Here is a 14,453-nt window from a genome sequence, read left to right on the forward strand (position 1 = left end):
AAACCGGATTACTCTGGAAACGAGACGATATCACACTCCCAGATAATAAACAAATGGCTCTAAAACGCTTCTACAGTTTGGAAAGTCGCATGAAGAAAGACCCCGACATGGCACGCATTCTGAAAGATAAGATGGCAGAATATCTGTCAAAGGGCTATGTACGGAAACTCACAAAGGATGAATTGATGAAAAGTCATGAACGTTCCTGGTACTTGCCAGTGTTCCCAGTCACTAACCCCAATAAGCCTGGCAAAATAAGGTTAGTGTGGGACGCCGCTGCCTCGTCGAATGGAATCTCACTGAATTCTGCCTTATTGGCAGGGCCAGATCTGCTTACTCCATTAACATCGGTCCTGTACAAATTTCGAGAGTTCCGGTTTGCAGTAGCTGGTGACATATGCGAAATGTTTCACCAAGTACGCATTCGCAGTGAAGACCAGCATAGCCAGAGGTTCTTGTGGAGAGACCACGTTGGCCAAAAGGAACCTAGCGTCTACGTGATGGAAGTCATGACCTTCGGTGCATGTTGTTCCCCGGCAAGCGCACAATTCACGAAGAACCTTAATGCGAAACGTTTCAGTGGACAGTTTCCAATGGCTACTACTGCAATAATAAAAAACACGTACGTAGATGACATGTTATGCAGCTTAGAAACTGAAAAGGAAGCGATAGATCTGGTGAAATCGGTTTGCTTCGTTCAAGAACAAGGTGGATTCGAAATCCGCAATTGGATGACCAACTCTCCAGCAGTTCTCTCAGCAATTTGCGGCACCGGAAGAGAGGAAAAAAGTCTTGACTTTTCGTCAAATTTAGCCACAGAAAAGGTGCTTGGGATGTGGTGGAACACCAATAGCGACTGTTTCACCTTCAAGTTGAATCGGATCAGACTAGGGCAGGACCTGCTGGAAGGGAAACGTTGCCCTACTAAACGGGAGGTTCTACGTACTCTAATGTGTATCTACGATCCACTGGGACTCATCGCACACTATCTCATGTTCCTCAAGGTGCTGCTACAGGAGATCTGGCGAACGGCCGTAGGTTGGGACGAGCAGATTAACCAACAATGCTTTGAAAAATGGCAAATGTGGATAAAGCTACTCCCTCAAATCGAAGACTTGAGTATATCTAGATGTTACAGACAAACTACCTCAGCCGATACTGGAACAGAAATCCAACTTCACACCTTCGTCGATGCTGGAGAAAATGGTATGGCAGCAGTAGTGTATCTCCGTTACGTCGACGGAACAACGGTCGAATGTACGCTGGTTGCTGCCAAAACGCGGGTGGCACCGCTCAAGTACTTATCGATCCCTAGACTGGAGCTTCAAGCAGCTCTCATCGGAGCAAGACTCGCAGATTCTGTCGTCCGTGGTTTGTCCATCAAAATAAACCGACGTGTCTTCTGGTCAGACTCACGAAACGTGTTATCCTGGCTTCGCTCTGAACACCGTAGGTACAGCCCGTTCGTGGGAGCACGAGCCAGTGAGATACTAGAGTTGACAGACGCTTCCGAGTGGAGATGGGTTCCAACGAAGTGGAACATCGCCGACGAAGGCACTAAATGGCAACACCAGCCCACCTTAACTAACGACAGCAGGTGGTACAAGGGACTCGGGTTCTTATGGACATCTGAAACTGATTGGCCAGAAATGCCTTTCCAATTGGAGAGTACAACTGAAGAGCTCCGTGCCACTGTCCATGTACACTTTGAAAGTTCCAACGCAGTACTACCAGCGAACAACTACTCAAATTGGAGACATTTGGTTCGCGTCACCGCGTATGTTCTTCGTTTTGCTGACATACGCGGCACGCGAACGGTCGGAGTTCTCACTAGCAAAGAACTTCGCCGAGCTGAACAATTTCACTATCGCACAGCACAGCACGACAGCTACCGTGATGATCTTGCGATCCTGACAGCTAAAGACCAAAAAAACACTATTTCGAAACGAAGCCCACTCTATAAGTTGAATCCTTTCGTCGATGCGGATGGAATCCTGAGAATGCGCGGTAGAACAATAAATTGCGAGTATGTACCAATGGAAGTGAAATGTCCCATAATTCTTCCACGAGATCATGCGGTCACCAAGCTGGTCGTCGAGAGTTACCACCAGAAGTTTCACCATCGAAACAACGAGACTGTCATTAACGAGATAAGACAAAGGTTCAGTATTTATCACTTGCGCAGAGTATATTCTAAGGTCAGAACTGACTGCCAACGGTGCAAAATACGGACGGCTTTACCACGTCCACCAGCTATGGCGGACCTTCCCAGATGCAGGCTAGCCGCATTCACTCGCCCGTTCACCCACACTGGTGTGGACTATTTCGGACCAATGGAAGTGGCTGTGAGACGACGGCTAGAGAAGAGATGGGGAGTTCTCTTGACATGCCTTACTGTACGCGCCATTCACATAGAAGTAGCAAGCTCTTTGAATACCGCCTCGTGTATAATGGCTTTACGCAACTTTATGTCACGTCGTGGTACTCCAGCTGTCTTCTACAGTGACAGAGGAACCAATTTTATCGGCGCGGAACGTGAGTTAAAGGTAGCTCTCCGGGAGGTTGATCAAGATGCGATGATGCAGGAGATGGTATCCTCAAGTACATCCTGGTGCTTCAACTCCCCCGCTTCTCCTCATATGGGGGGAAGCTGGGAACGATTGATTCAAACCGTCAAACGGACCCTGTCGGAATTTAATTTGTCTCGACGACCGACAGACGAGGAGTTGAGGAACGCGCTAATTGAGGTCGAGGGCATCATCAATACACGGCCCCTAACCCACGTGCCGATAGAAGATGAAGCAGCCCCCGCGCTGACCCCTAATCACTGGCTGTTAGGTACTTCCAATGGTTCCAAGCCGCTAACATTGTTAAACGATAATTCGGTAGCATTGAGGCGCGGTTGGCACGTGTCGCAGATGTTGGCCAACAGATTCTGGCGTAGATGGCTTCAGGACTACCTTCCAGAAATCACTGGCCGTTCCAAATGGCATCAAAGAGTCAAACCGATAAGGGAAGGCGACATCGTGTTGATTGCAGATCCAGATCTTCCGAGGAACTGCTGGCCAAAGGGGCGCGTGATTGGAACCGTCAACCGGGACGGTCAGGTACGCAGAGTGACGATCCAGACGAATAGAGGTGTCTACGAGAGACCGGCAGTGAAAGTAGCGGTGCTCGATGTAAAGTCCAAGGAAGAGTTAGCCAACCTAAAGACGGAGTTGCCGAACTGGGGGGGAGTGTCATCGAGCCCCTCGTCACTGATAAGTGATAACGCTGCCAGCTCAGCCGGAAAGTCTACCCGTTAGGTCAATAACGACGATAAACGGACATACACAGCGAAGACAAGTAAAATCAGAACAATAGAGTAGTGAGATAAACCCTTTAGTTTTGGAAGCACGCTTTTCTGCTCCATGAAGATCATTAAAATTTATATTGGATTTATTAACTAAATTAATATTATTATTGTGCTTAAATCTAAGGTTTGTAATTATTACATGCAATTTATACTTAATATTAACTAAAATTAACTTAAAGATAAACTTACAACTATTGTTAACCTAAAAGTACGAGGAGAGAGTGAACTATTGCTACCTTAAAAGTAAAGGTGAAATTTATATTTATATTGCATCATCATCAACGCTAATTTACCAATTGCTCATTTAGAGACCGAAAGTGGTTAGATCTACGCTATAGTGGTCAAAATCTTGCCTGTACACGTAACGACAAAGGGCACTAAACGTAAGCAATCACAATTCTAACCTAAAATGTAAATGAATTTATAATTATGTTTATTATCAGGAAATTAAAGTTTGGCGTGAAACGAGTGAATCCTCCCTTTAATGCTTCGAACGAACAAATAAGGCCGCCTACTACAATTTCGGAAATACCGCTCATAGACTCTTGTTACCTGGAGTAACACTTCGGGATAATGGAATGTAGCCACCGTCCCAGATGCCCATTGCTCCATGAGGTTTGCCAACTATCGAGCGTCCTCTGACGAGAGATACTGAAAAATTCGTTGAAGCAAATTGGTCTTTCGTAAGTGTCGCCTTCTAATGCGCCCACCTTGGCTAAAGAGTCCGCCTTCTCATTGCCCGCAATAGAACAATGTGACGGGACCCAAACCAAGGTAATCTGGTAAGATTTTTCAGATAAAGCACTCAGATATTCCCGTATTTTCCTCAGGAAATACGGTGAGTGCTTTCCAGGCTTCGCCGCACGGATGGCCTCAATGGAGCTGAGACTATCCGAAACGATGAAGTAATGGTCTGAGGGCAGGGTGTCAATGATCCCGAGAGTATACTGAATGGCAGCTAATTCCGCGACGTAAATTGAAGCAGGATCATTGAGTTTGAATGAGGCAGCAAGATTTTCGTTGAAGATACCGAAGCCTGTGGACCCGTTGAGAATTGATCCGTCAGTGTAGAACATTTTGGCGCAGTCGACTTGATGGTATTTGTTAAAGAAAATATTTGGGACCACTTGTGGGCGAATATGATCCGGAATTCCACAAATCTCTTCCTTCATGGATGTATCGAAAAATACAGTGTGATCAGAAGTATCTAAGAGATGAACACGGTTGACGTTATACGTAGATGAATTGATGTTCTGTGCCATGTAATCGAAGTACAAGGACATGAATCGGGTCTGAGGATTAAGCTCGACAAGCCTTTCGAAATTTGCAATCACCAATGGGTTCAGAATATCGCATCGAATGAGTAATCGATATGAGAGGTCCCAAAATCGATTTTTCAGAGGAAGAACGCCCGCCAGCACTTCGAGACTCATCGTATGGGTCGAGTGCATGCAACCCAAGGCAATACGCAAGCAACGATACAGGATTCGCTCCAGTTTGATGAAATGTATGTTCGCAGCGGAGCGAAAGCAGAAACATCCGTACTCCAACACTGATAATATCGTTGTTTGGTACAGCCTGATTAGGTCTCCTGGATGGGCACCCCACCATGTTCCAGTTATTGTACGGAAAAAGTTGATCCTTTGTTGGCACTTCTGTTTCAGATACCTAATGTGACATCCCCAGGTACCTTTAGAGTCGAACCATACCCCGAGATATTTGAATGTTGAAGCCTGAGCAATAGTTTGATCCATTAATTGAAGCTGTAGTTGCGCTGGTTCACGCTTTCTAGAAAATACGACTAGCTCAGTTTTCTCCGTGGAGAACTCGATACCCAGCTGGAGAGCCCAAGCAGACAAATTGTCCAAGGTATCTTGCAGTGGTCCTTGCAAGTCGACGGCTTTAGGACCTGTAATAGAGACCACACCGTCATCTGCAAGCTGCCTTAGCGTGCAGGAATTGACAAGACATTCGTCAATGTCATTCACGTAAAAATTGTAGAGGAGAGGGCTTAGACATGAGCCCTGGGGAAGGCCCATGTAGCTAAATCGTGATGTCGATAAATCGCCATGCGAGAAATGCATTTGTTTTTCAGACAACAGGTTTAGCAAAAAGTTATTTAAAATTGGCGAAAGACCATGCTGGTGCAACTTCTCATAAAGAATGTTGATCGAAACTGAATCGAAAGCCCCCTTAATATCCAAGAATACTGATGCCATCTGCTCTTTGTTAGCATATGCCATTTGAATTTCTGTTGAGAGCAACGCAAGGCAATCGTTCGTCCCTTTGCCTTTGCGGAAGCCAAATTGTGTATCTGACAGTAAGCCATTTGTTTCGACCCAATTATCGAGGCGAAACAAGATCATTTTTTCGAATAACTTCCGGATACAGGACAGCATTGCAATCGGACGATACGAATTGTGGTCGGAGGCTGGTTTTCCTGGTTTTTGGATGGCGAAGACCCTCACCTGTCTCCAGTCATGTGGGACAATGTTACCCTCAAGAAACCTATTAAATAAATTCAACAAGCGTCTTTTGGCAGAGTCTGGCAGATTCTTCAACAAGTTGAATTTTATTCTATCTGGCCCCGGGGCTTTATTGTTACATGATAAGAGAGCAAGTGAGAACTCCACCATCGTAAACGGTGTTTCGTTCGCGGTATTGTAAGGCGACGCGGCGCGGTAGATTTTCTGTGCCGGGGCGGAATCCGGACAAACTTTCTTGACGAAATCGAATATCCAACGGTTTGAATATTCCACGCTCTCGTTAGTACTGTTTCGGTTTCGCATACGTCGGGCCGTGCCCCAAAGAGTGCTCATCGATGTTTCTCTTGTTAACCCGTCGACAAACCGGCGCCAGTAACTGCGTTTCTTAGCTTTCATTAAATTTTTCATTCGCTTTTCTAATATCGCGTACACTCGATAACTAGCAACTAACCCGTCGTTCCGGAAGGTTTTATACGCGGCAGCTTTCTCCGCGTACACGTTTGAGCACTCTTTGTCCCACCACGGGTTGGGAGAACGTTTTTGGGTGTTCACGTCGGGTACTCGTTTCGTCTGAGTTTGAATCGCGCTATCGAGAATCGAGTTGGACAAAAACTTATATTCTTCATCCGGGGGAAGTACCTGTGTTGAATCGATAGTTTTGGATATCGCAGCAGCGTAGCTCTTCCAATCAATGTTTCGTGTGAGGTCATAGGGAACATTGATTGGTGCCGATGGTCTTGAACCAGTGGTGATTGCAATTACAATTGGTAAGTGGTCACTACCGTGGGGATCAGATATTACCTTCCACTTGCAATCTAACCGTAGTGATGTCGAGCATAAAGATATGTCCAGTGCACTTGCTTGCGCAGGTGGTCCAGGGATCCGTGTCATTTCCCCTGTGTTCAGAATTGTCATATTGAAGTTGTCACAAAGGTCTTGAATTGTCAAAGATCGATTATCGTCGTATAGACAGCCCCACCCCGTACCGTGAGAGTTAAAGTCTCCAAGAAGCAGGAGGGGCGAGGGAAGGTGTTCAATCACGTTGGAGAATCTTCGATATCCCATCATGGCCCTAGGAGGAATGTAAATAGAAGCAATGCAAAGATCTTTGCCTTTGATTGTTGTTTGACAAGCGACAACTTCAATGCCTGGCGTCGAAGGGAGGTTGATTCGATTGAAGGAGTAGCACTTTTTGATCCCTAAAAGTACCCCCCCCCCCCATATGAGTCTTCTCGATCCAAGCGGATAATGTTAAAATCGTGGAAGTTGAGGTTTATATTAGAAGTTAGCCATGTTTCACATAGGGAAAATGCATCACAATGATTGTAATTTAGCAAGTGTTTTAATGAATCGATTTTGGGGATAATACTTCTGCAGTTCCACTGTAAAACAGTGATCAGATCCCTGATTCCGTCTAATAAGTTAGCCATCGAAGGATACGATCGCTGTAAGGAGGGGCCATTGTTCAGTCAACTGTTTTAAAAATGTTCTTACTGTTGGTAGAATAGCAACCAGCAAGCTTTTCATAGGATCGGTAATGTTGAAAGCTGTGAATATCCAGTCCACAATGTCAGAAAATTTAAGGAATCCCGTTTTAGGGTGAGTTTCTGACTGTAAAATTGGAGCACTTGGGATTTTTGGTGCCCCGGGGAGTGCTGGGAACTCCTGGTTGTATCTCAATTTCCCAAAACCAGGAGGTATTATCTTCGGATTTGTACCAGCACTTCCAGTTGATGAATTATTTTTATTTTGTACCCTTGTTTGGGACAACCTAGGACCCTTACGAGGAAGTTCAGGTGAGTTTTGATTAGGTCTTTTCCTAGAGTTTCCAAGCGGAGCCAAAGAATGCCCCTCGCAAGGGTCGTTAGAGGCGTTATCGTCAGTTGGCAAGAGAGCGAATGGGTTTTCGGAGATAAGTGGAACAGCTCTTTTAAGCATTTCTGCGTAAGAGCGTCTGGAGCGATCTTTGGCGGATCGCTTCAGTTTATCCGCGCGAAGTTTGTACGTTGGGCATGTCAAAAGTGCATGCGGATTCTCCCCACAGTAAACACACTTCTCAGCGGGCCTACTGCAAGTATCATCCGCATGGCATTCCCCACATTTACCGCACCGTTGCTTGTTGCTACAGTAGGTGGCCGTGTGACCTAGCTGCTTGCAATTGGAACAATTCATGACCCGCGGTACAAACAGGCGTACAGGTAGACGAGCTCCTCCCACTTCAACGTAGCTCGGAAGTGCAGATCCGGCGAAGGTTACGCGAAGCGAGTCTGATGGATAGTAATTCCCATCTTCGATGGACTTTGAGTGCAACTGCTTGCACTCCAAAATCTTAACTGATTGAAGGTTAGGGTCCTTAAAGCGGCCAGCCCCATCATTCATCAGATCATCGACAGTTAGACCCGCATCACTTACCACACCGTCGATCTCCACATCACGAGAAGGGATGTAGACGCGATACTCCAGCGTAAAGAGGCTATTGCTAACGATATCATTGGCCTGTTTCAAGTCAGTAACGACTACGCGCAGTTTATCTGACTGAACCTTTTTAATCTCGGTTACGGCCGAGTAACGTTTTGTCAGCTCCCGTGCAACAGTTATGCTGTTTAACGGTTTATTTTTGGGCCGAAAGTATACCACCCAAGGACCAGCGGATCCATCCTGGTAAACCTTGACTCGGGGGGGCTGTGAGACATTGGGGGGAAGTGGATCGACCATAACATTATCTGTCTCAGTATCAGATATATGTTCTTCTTCCCCATAATATTCGTCTTCGGAGGGTGATCCTTCTGTTTGTTCCATTTTGTTGCGGGAGCAACACGCTCGACCGCACTGTTTAACTTAAATCAAAATAAAAAATCAAAAGCAATAAAAAGAAAGAAAAAAAATCGATAAGAAAAGTAAAAAACAAAACACTTTACCAGTTGGTTCCTGACGAGCTGGTAGGTGAATTGATCCTTCGTTTGTTTTATCCGTCACCCGCGTGACCTTCACACAATAGAGCTGATATAGCTCGTCTAAACAAAGCCGTCTTTCAGGAAAGAAAACTGTTTAGTAACTTCACTGCACCGATATCGCAGGTAATAATTATCACTCGCGGGACTGTTTATTACTAATGCTTTACTGCAGCCTCTGCCACAGCAAGCACCTTCGTACTACCGAAAAAACTAAACCACACCGGAGAGAACAAAAAGCACTTGTTTCCCGGTACAAAGTTGGGTTACGAATGAATCAAATTGATTGTCAAAGTAAATTTAACATGAGATTTTGACATTTCTATGCTTTTTAGTTGGACAATAGTTCGACTAGCGTAAGTCCAACTAAAAAGAGTTCCAGTTGGAAAGTGTCCAACCAGTGAATCACAACTTTAAACTGAAACAATGTTAAAAAGTTTTTTATGATGACGCCGCAAGAAACGAAAAAGAAAGTAAACAAAGAACCGGTTGCTCTCATTAGCATTTTATACCATTCAACATATTTATGTAGAATTTAATACATTTTTATTTCATTCGTTTTATTCAATTTAATCATTTCATTCATTTAACATATTTTATTCATATATGCATTTTATTGGTATATGCTTTTTTCATATATTCATTTCATTTATTTATTAATTTCGTTCATATATTAGTTTCATGAATAAATTAATTTGATTCCGTTGGTATAGTTTATTGATTTATTTAGTTGTTTTCAATTTATTCATTTCGGTTTTTATTCATTTAATGCAGTTTATGTATTTATTAATGAATCCATTTTATTCATTTGGTTAATTTTATTCATCCTCTTCATTTAATTTGTTTTATTATTTTATTTAACATATTATTTTGTTCGCATTAATAATTTTAATGTTCTTTTCCATTGCATTCATTTAATACAATTTATTCGTTTTATTTGTGGATTTATTTTGCTCACTTGGATCATTTTACTCATCTTATTCATTTTATTCGTTTTATGCATTTGGTTCGTATAATTCGTCATTTATTTATTTAATTTGTTTTATCCACTTTGTTAATATTATCGCATAGATTTATCCATTGTATTCATTTTATTTATTTTATTCTTTCCTATATCTAGTTGTGTAGGTATTTCGCAAAAAATTGAAAAAATAATTAAAGATCAAAGTAATGTCTTATCTAACTGCTAGGTGGATTTAACAGTTTTTTTATCTCTACTATTTGAACCAATGAGCAGACACTGCTCTAACAAATTGGATCAAATGTGTAGGATTGATAGAGGGGCTGAGATGAATTAGGGACCCTGTGCACTATTACAAATAAACAAATATTTCCGCCAACAGGACATCTACAAATCGAATAACTGCCGCTCAGATTATTTAGAAATCCGCGACGGTTACTGGCACAAATCACCAATCCTCGGCAAGTTTTGTGGGTCCGGCAAAGTAAACGATCTGATCAAATCAACAGGTAGTCGAATGCTTCTCACGTACACCACGACATTCCGGCAGGCCAACATGCGAGGATTCGCCGCCAGCTATGAGGGTGAGTAGCTGAGGAAAATTGGGAGAAGTAAATGTTTTTTTGGTCAGAGTTGTTTAATATTATTGAAGGTTTTGTGTAGCTAACCAAAGTTTAAATTTCTATGCTTTTTTTTAATTTCTCGAGTGCAGCTGTTTGTGGGGGCAACGTCAACTTGGAAAGTGGCGGGCGGCTTGAATCACCCAATTACCCAATGGACTATTTACCCAACAAAGAGTGTATTTGGAAAATCACTGTCCCGAAAGATTACCAAGTGGCGTTGAAGTTCCAATCATTCGAGGTGGAAAATCACGATAACTGTGTGTACGATTACGTAGAAGTGCGCGATGGCGATTCAGCGGAGTCGCGAGTCATTGGCGTGTTTTGCGGCTATAAAATACCACCGGATATGAGGTACCGAAGTGTTAGGGGGTATACACAGCTAGTTTATTTATTAGAGGGGCAGGTATTTTTTGCGATGTTGGAAATTTGTCCATCGCCGGTCATAAAATCAAAAAATATTTAATTTTTTTTAAAGATTGCTTTTTTGAAGTGCAAAGTGGTCTTTTTTGTTCATTCTTTTTTAAAACTTCCATCGCGTGTTCTAATTGTACCAAGTTTTAAAATATTTTGAAAACTTTGAAAAAAAATGTATTTTCAAATAAAACATGCGAAAATATACATGTATTATCCATATAAAACTTCAAGTTCTTTGTGGCGCATACCAAATTTCTGCCAAAAATTGATCTTCGATGGACAAAATTCCAACATCCCAAAATTAATTGCGACCCTGATGGTTATTATGTCTAAAAATGGTACAGCTCAATGGTCATTTAATAAAAAGTATAAACAATTTTGAATTTTTTTTAATCAATCACAATAACTTTCCACAGATCAACAACCAACAAAATGTTCGTTAAATTTGTATCGGACGGGTCGGTCCAAAAGGCAGGCTTCTCCGCAACCTTCATGAAGGAAGTAGACGAATGTGAACGGATGGACCATGGTTGCGAACATGAGTGTATCAATACACTCGGAGGATATGAGTGCGCCTGCTACATAGGATATGAGTTGCATAGCGATAAAAAGTCATGTGAGAGTAAGTAGATCATAACTATAAGTTAATAATATACTAAACCAAGCGAAATTACCAAAAAAGCCATTCACAATTATGTAAAAATTTAAGGAGGGAGGGGGAGGTTACGATAGAATAATATTTTTCGATGCACACATATAATTTATCAACATATTTTCACAGAGAACAGACATCCATGATCGAACAAAAATATTTAAAAACGTGTGTAAACATTTGAATTAATATACGATAAACACTAGCGCCGCCACACCAACCTATCCCAACTATCCGTCAAATCCATTCCGGAACCGGTTCGAAATCCTGAATGGATTCAGGATGGAATCTTGCTCAAAGAAAACGACCGATTCCGACTCTATCGGTTGATGCATTTGAGCTGGAATTCATGCTGGAAGTCCGAACCGGCTCCGGACTAGTTTGACTGGATAGAGGAATAACCGCTGTCAATTCGGTCGAACTCAGCCACAAAAAACATGACGACAGTAGCGCACCTGGTTTGGATATCCCAACTACATTCGAAACCGTTAGAGATTTTACAGAAGTTGAATGCTGAAGATGGACGTCTGTTTTCTGTGATATTTTGCTCATACAAAATGCCAGTTTTACCTTTCGATGCTAATGGAAATATAATACATTGAAAAGTGACTAATTCATATTCGGCCTCTCCAGCACACGGTAATTTAGTGACAGCCCGAAAGCACTATTGTACGAGACGTCGAACACGATACAAGGTTTCGTCGTGGTACTTTCATTCTTTCAGACAGCGTGACATGGAAAGTATTACCACAGATACCAAACGTTTAGGCTCGATTTAAAATGTGTGTAAAAACGCTACTGGAATTCCGAAGAAATCAGACATCTGAAACACGCGTGTTTGTAGGTGGCGCAGTGATCGATGCAATACAATTGGAGTGCAGTTGTCGAAGACGAATAGCAACCAGCTGCGTAGATGGCAATAGTGAAACACTCACTTCCAACTTTTATCAATTTGAAACATTACATAAGTTTTTGTTCAAGAATTTTTGTTGTAGTCTAAATGTCTGTTATACGCAGTATTAAAATCTTTTCTGTGCGATCCCTACCCCGCAAGACGATACCTTCTCCTTATCCTCAAGAGCCAAATACTTAGTCATAAACGGCTGTTAATGCTATTGTAGTTCTGGGTCTATTCTGCATTTTTCCCGTCCTGTTACAACTTGGATCGGTAAATGGTAGGCGAACTACAATTGCTTGATTCCGTGATATAGTGAGGTAAACTATTTATTCTTGTGCACCTTCCAGACTGTCCAAAGCACACGCAACCATAGCAGGGCTTTAAATTGTTTTGTTTAGCATCATCTTGAAAACTAGGGTTATCTTCATCGAGTAACTTTTGAATCCATAAAAAACGGATTTCAACTCCGAGACTGTGAGAGTGACAGATTAGTCATGGGTCACAGTGTTTCTATTCTTCACCTAGATTCCGCAGAATTTAACCCGAATTTGGCAGAAATTCATGTAGTCAGACGAGACAAAAACGTCGTTTCGGCGGTCGCCTGAATGTAAAGGTTGACTAAACTTCCAGAGGGTTAAAAAACTGTGAATTTTGTTAGCACACACGCTAATCAAATAAATAAACTACCATGATAAATCAAAAATTTTGGTATAAATGAACTATTTCCTCCGAAATTTGAGATTAACTTTGTATTATCCTCAATTCGAATTATTCTTCCGTCATGCAGTTTTTTTTGAAGCGGTCTCTCAGAATACCGTGAGCTAAACCAAGCCTCGTATTTCCGTGATTGATTAGTCTTACGCGGAATAGATTTCTCGCGCAAGTTAACAGGTTTGCTCTTTAACATTTCATTCTTTTCCAGATGCCTGTGGCGGAACTCTGAAGCAACTGAACGGGACCATCCTATCACCTTCGTTTCCGAACGAATACCCTATAATGAAAGAATGTGTATGGGAAATCATTGCACCAGTGCAGCACAAAATAACCCTTAACTTCACCCACTTCGAGCTAGAAGGTAATACGTTCTACCAAGCCTCGGAATGCGAGTATGACTCGGTAACCGTTTACTCAAAGTTGAACGAGGACACGCTGAAGCGACACGGAGTATTTTGTGGAACAAAAATCCCACCTACGATCACCTCCGAGGGAAATACACTTCGGGTGGAGTTCAAATCTGATAAAACGATACAAAAGTCTGGATTTGCAGCCGTTTATTCAACCGATGTTGACGAGTGTGCAGTTAACAACGGTGGATGCCAACATGAGTGCAAAAATACTCTTGGATCATATGTTTGCTCCTGTCATAATGGCTACACTCTTCACGATAACGGACATGACTGCAAAGAAGGAGGCTGTAAGTACGAGGTAACGTCTCCGAATGGGCAGATTTTCAGCCCCAACTATCCGGACTATTATCCGCCCAAAAAGGACTGTATTTGGCACTTCACAACAACTCCTGGACATCGAATTCGGCTAGTGTTCAACGTTTTCGACATCGAACCTCACCAAGTAAACAACTTCAGCCGTTGCATGCTACTGGTATTGTAATATTTCTTATAATCAACAGGAATGTGCCTACGATCACATTGTTATCTACGATGGAGATTCTCCGGAAAGTTTTGCTCTCGGACGCTTCTGTGGAGCCAAACTTCCCCATCCACTGTCTTCTACATCTAATGAGATGTACATGGCATTTAACACCGATACCAGTGTTCAACGCAAAGGCTTTTTCGCAAGTCATTCGACTGCCTGTGGAGGACATTTGCGTGCCACCAATAAGGTGAAACATATCTACTCCCATGCTAAGTATGGAGCCGGAATGTATGACAATGGTGCCGATTGTGAATGGTCTATCGAAGCAGACAGGGACAAAAATGTGCAACTGAAGTTCCTAACGTTCGATGTCGAAGAAGAGCGGATGTGTTCTTATGATTACGTTGAAGTATATGGTGGACTGGACGACGCAAGTGGACCATTGCACGGGAAGTACTGTGGGAATAGTGTAAGTAGTGACTTAATTCAATCTCTTAGATGCCCATTGTAAACTCAATTA

The 14,453-nt window shown here is 42.6% G+C and overlaps 3 protein-coding genes across 7 annotated transcripts in view; 2 read left to right on the top strand and 1 right to left on the bottom strand.

Annotated features, from left to right (window-relative positions):
• Positions 1–14,453, bottom strand: part of LOC131677810 (uncharacterized) — a 190,274-nt gene that overhangs the window by 134,948 nt on the left and 40,873 nt on the right. The gene's annotated exons all lie outside the window — the stretch shown is intronic.
• The window catches only part of LOC131677807 (protein tolkin-like), a 137,315-nt gene that overhangs the window by 114,658 nt on the left and 8,204 nt on the right, over positions 1–14,453 (top strand). For all 5 annotated transcript variants that reach the window (XM_058957860.1, XM_058957862.1, XM_058957861.1 and 2 more), the window contains 5 exons: positions 10,136–10,337; positions 10,466–10,727; positions 11,207–11,412; positions 13,263–13,909; positions 13,968–14,402. In XM_058957860.1, coding sequence (XP_058813843.1) covers positions 10,136–10,337; positions 10,466–10,727; positions 11,207–11,412; positions 13,263–13,909; positions 13,968–14,402 — 1,752 coding nt within the window. The remainder of the gene's footprint in view (positions 1–10,135; positions 10,338–10,465; positions 10,728–11,206; positions 11,413–13,262; positions 13,910–13,967; positions 14,403–14,453) is intronic.
• On the top strand, positions 1,340–3,967 carry LOC131677809 (uncharacterized). Its single transcript, XM_058957866.1, has 2 exons — positions 1,340–3,598; positions 3,664–3,967. Exon 1 carries the CDS (start codon positions 1,650–1,652, stop codon positions 3,303–3,305), a length of 1,656 nt encoding a protein of 551 aa, XP_058813849.1. The 5' UTR covers positions 1,340–1,649; the 3' UTR covers positions 3,306–3,598; positions 3,664–3,967.

This window comes from Topomyia yanbarensis, chromosome 1 (assembly GCF_030247195.1).
Source record: "Topomyia yanbarensis strain Yona2022 chromosome 1, ASM3024719v1, whole genome shotgun sequence".
NCBI lineage: Eukaryota > Metazoa > Arthropoda > Insecta > Diptera > Culicidae > Topomyia > Topomyia yanbarensis.

What these genes read in the sequence shown, in the direction of transcription:
- LOC131677809 (XM_058957866.1), top strand. Translation starts at nt 1,650, where the DNA reads ATGCCTTTCCAATTGGAGAGTACAACTGAAGAGCTCCGTGCCACTGTC.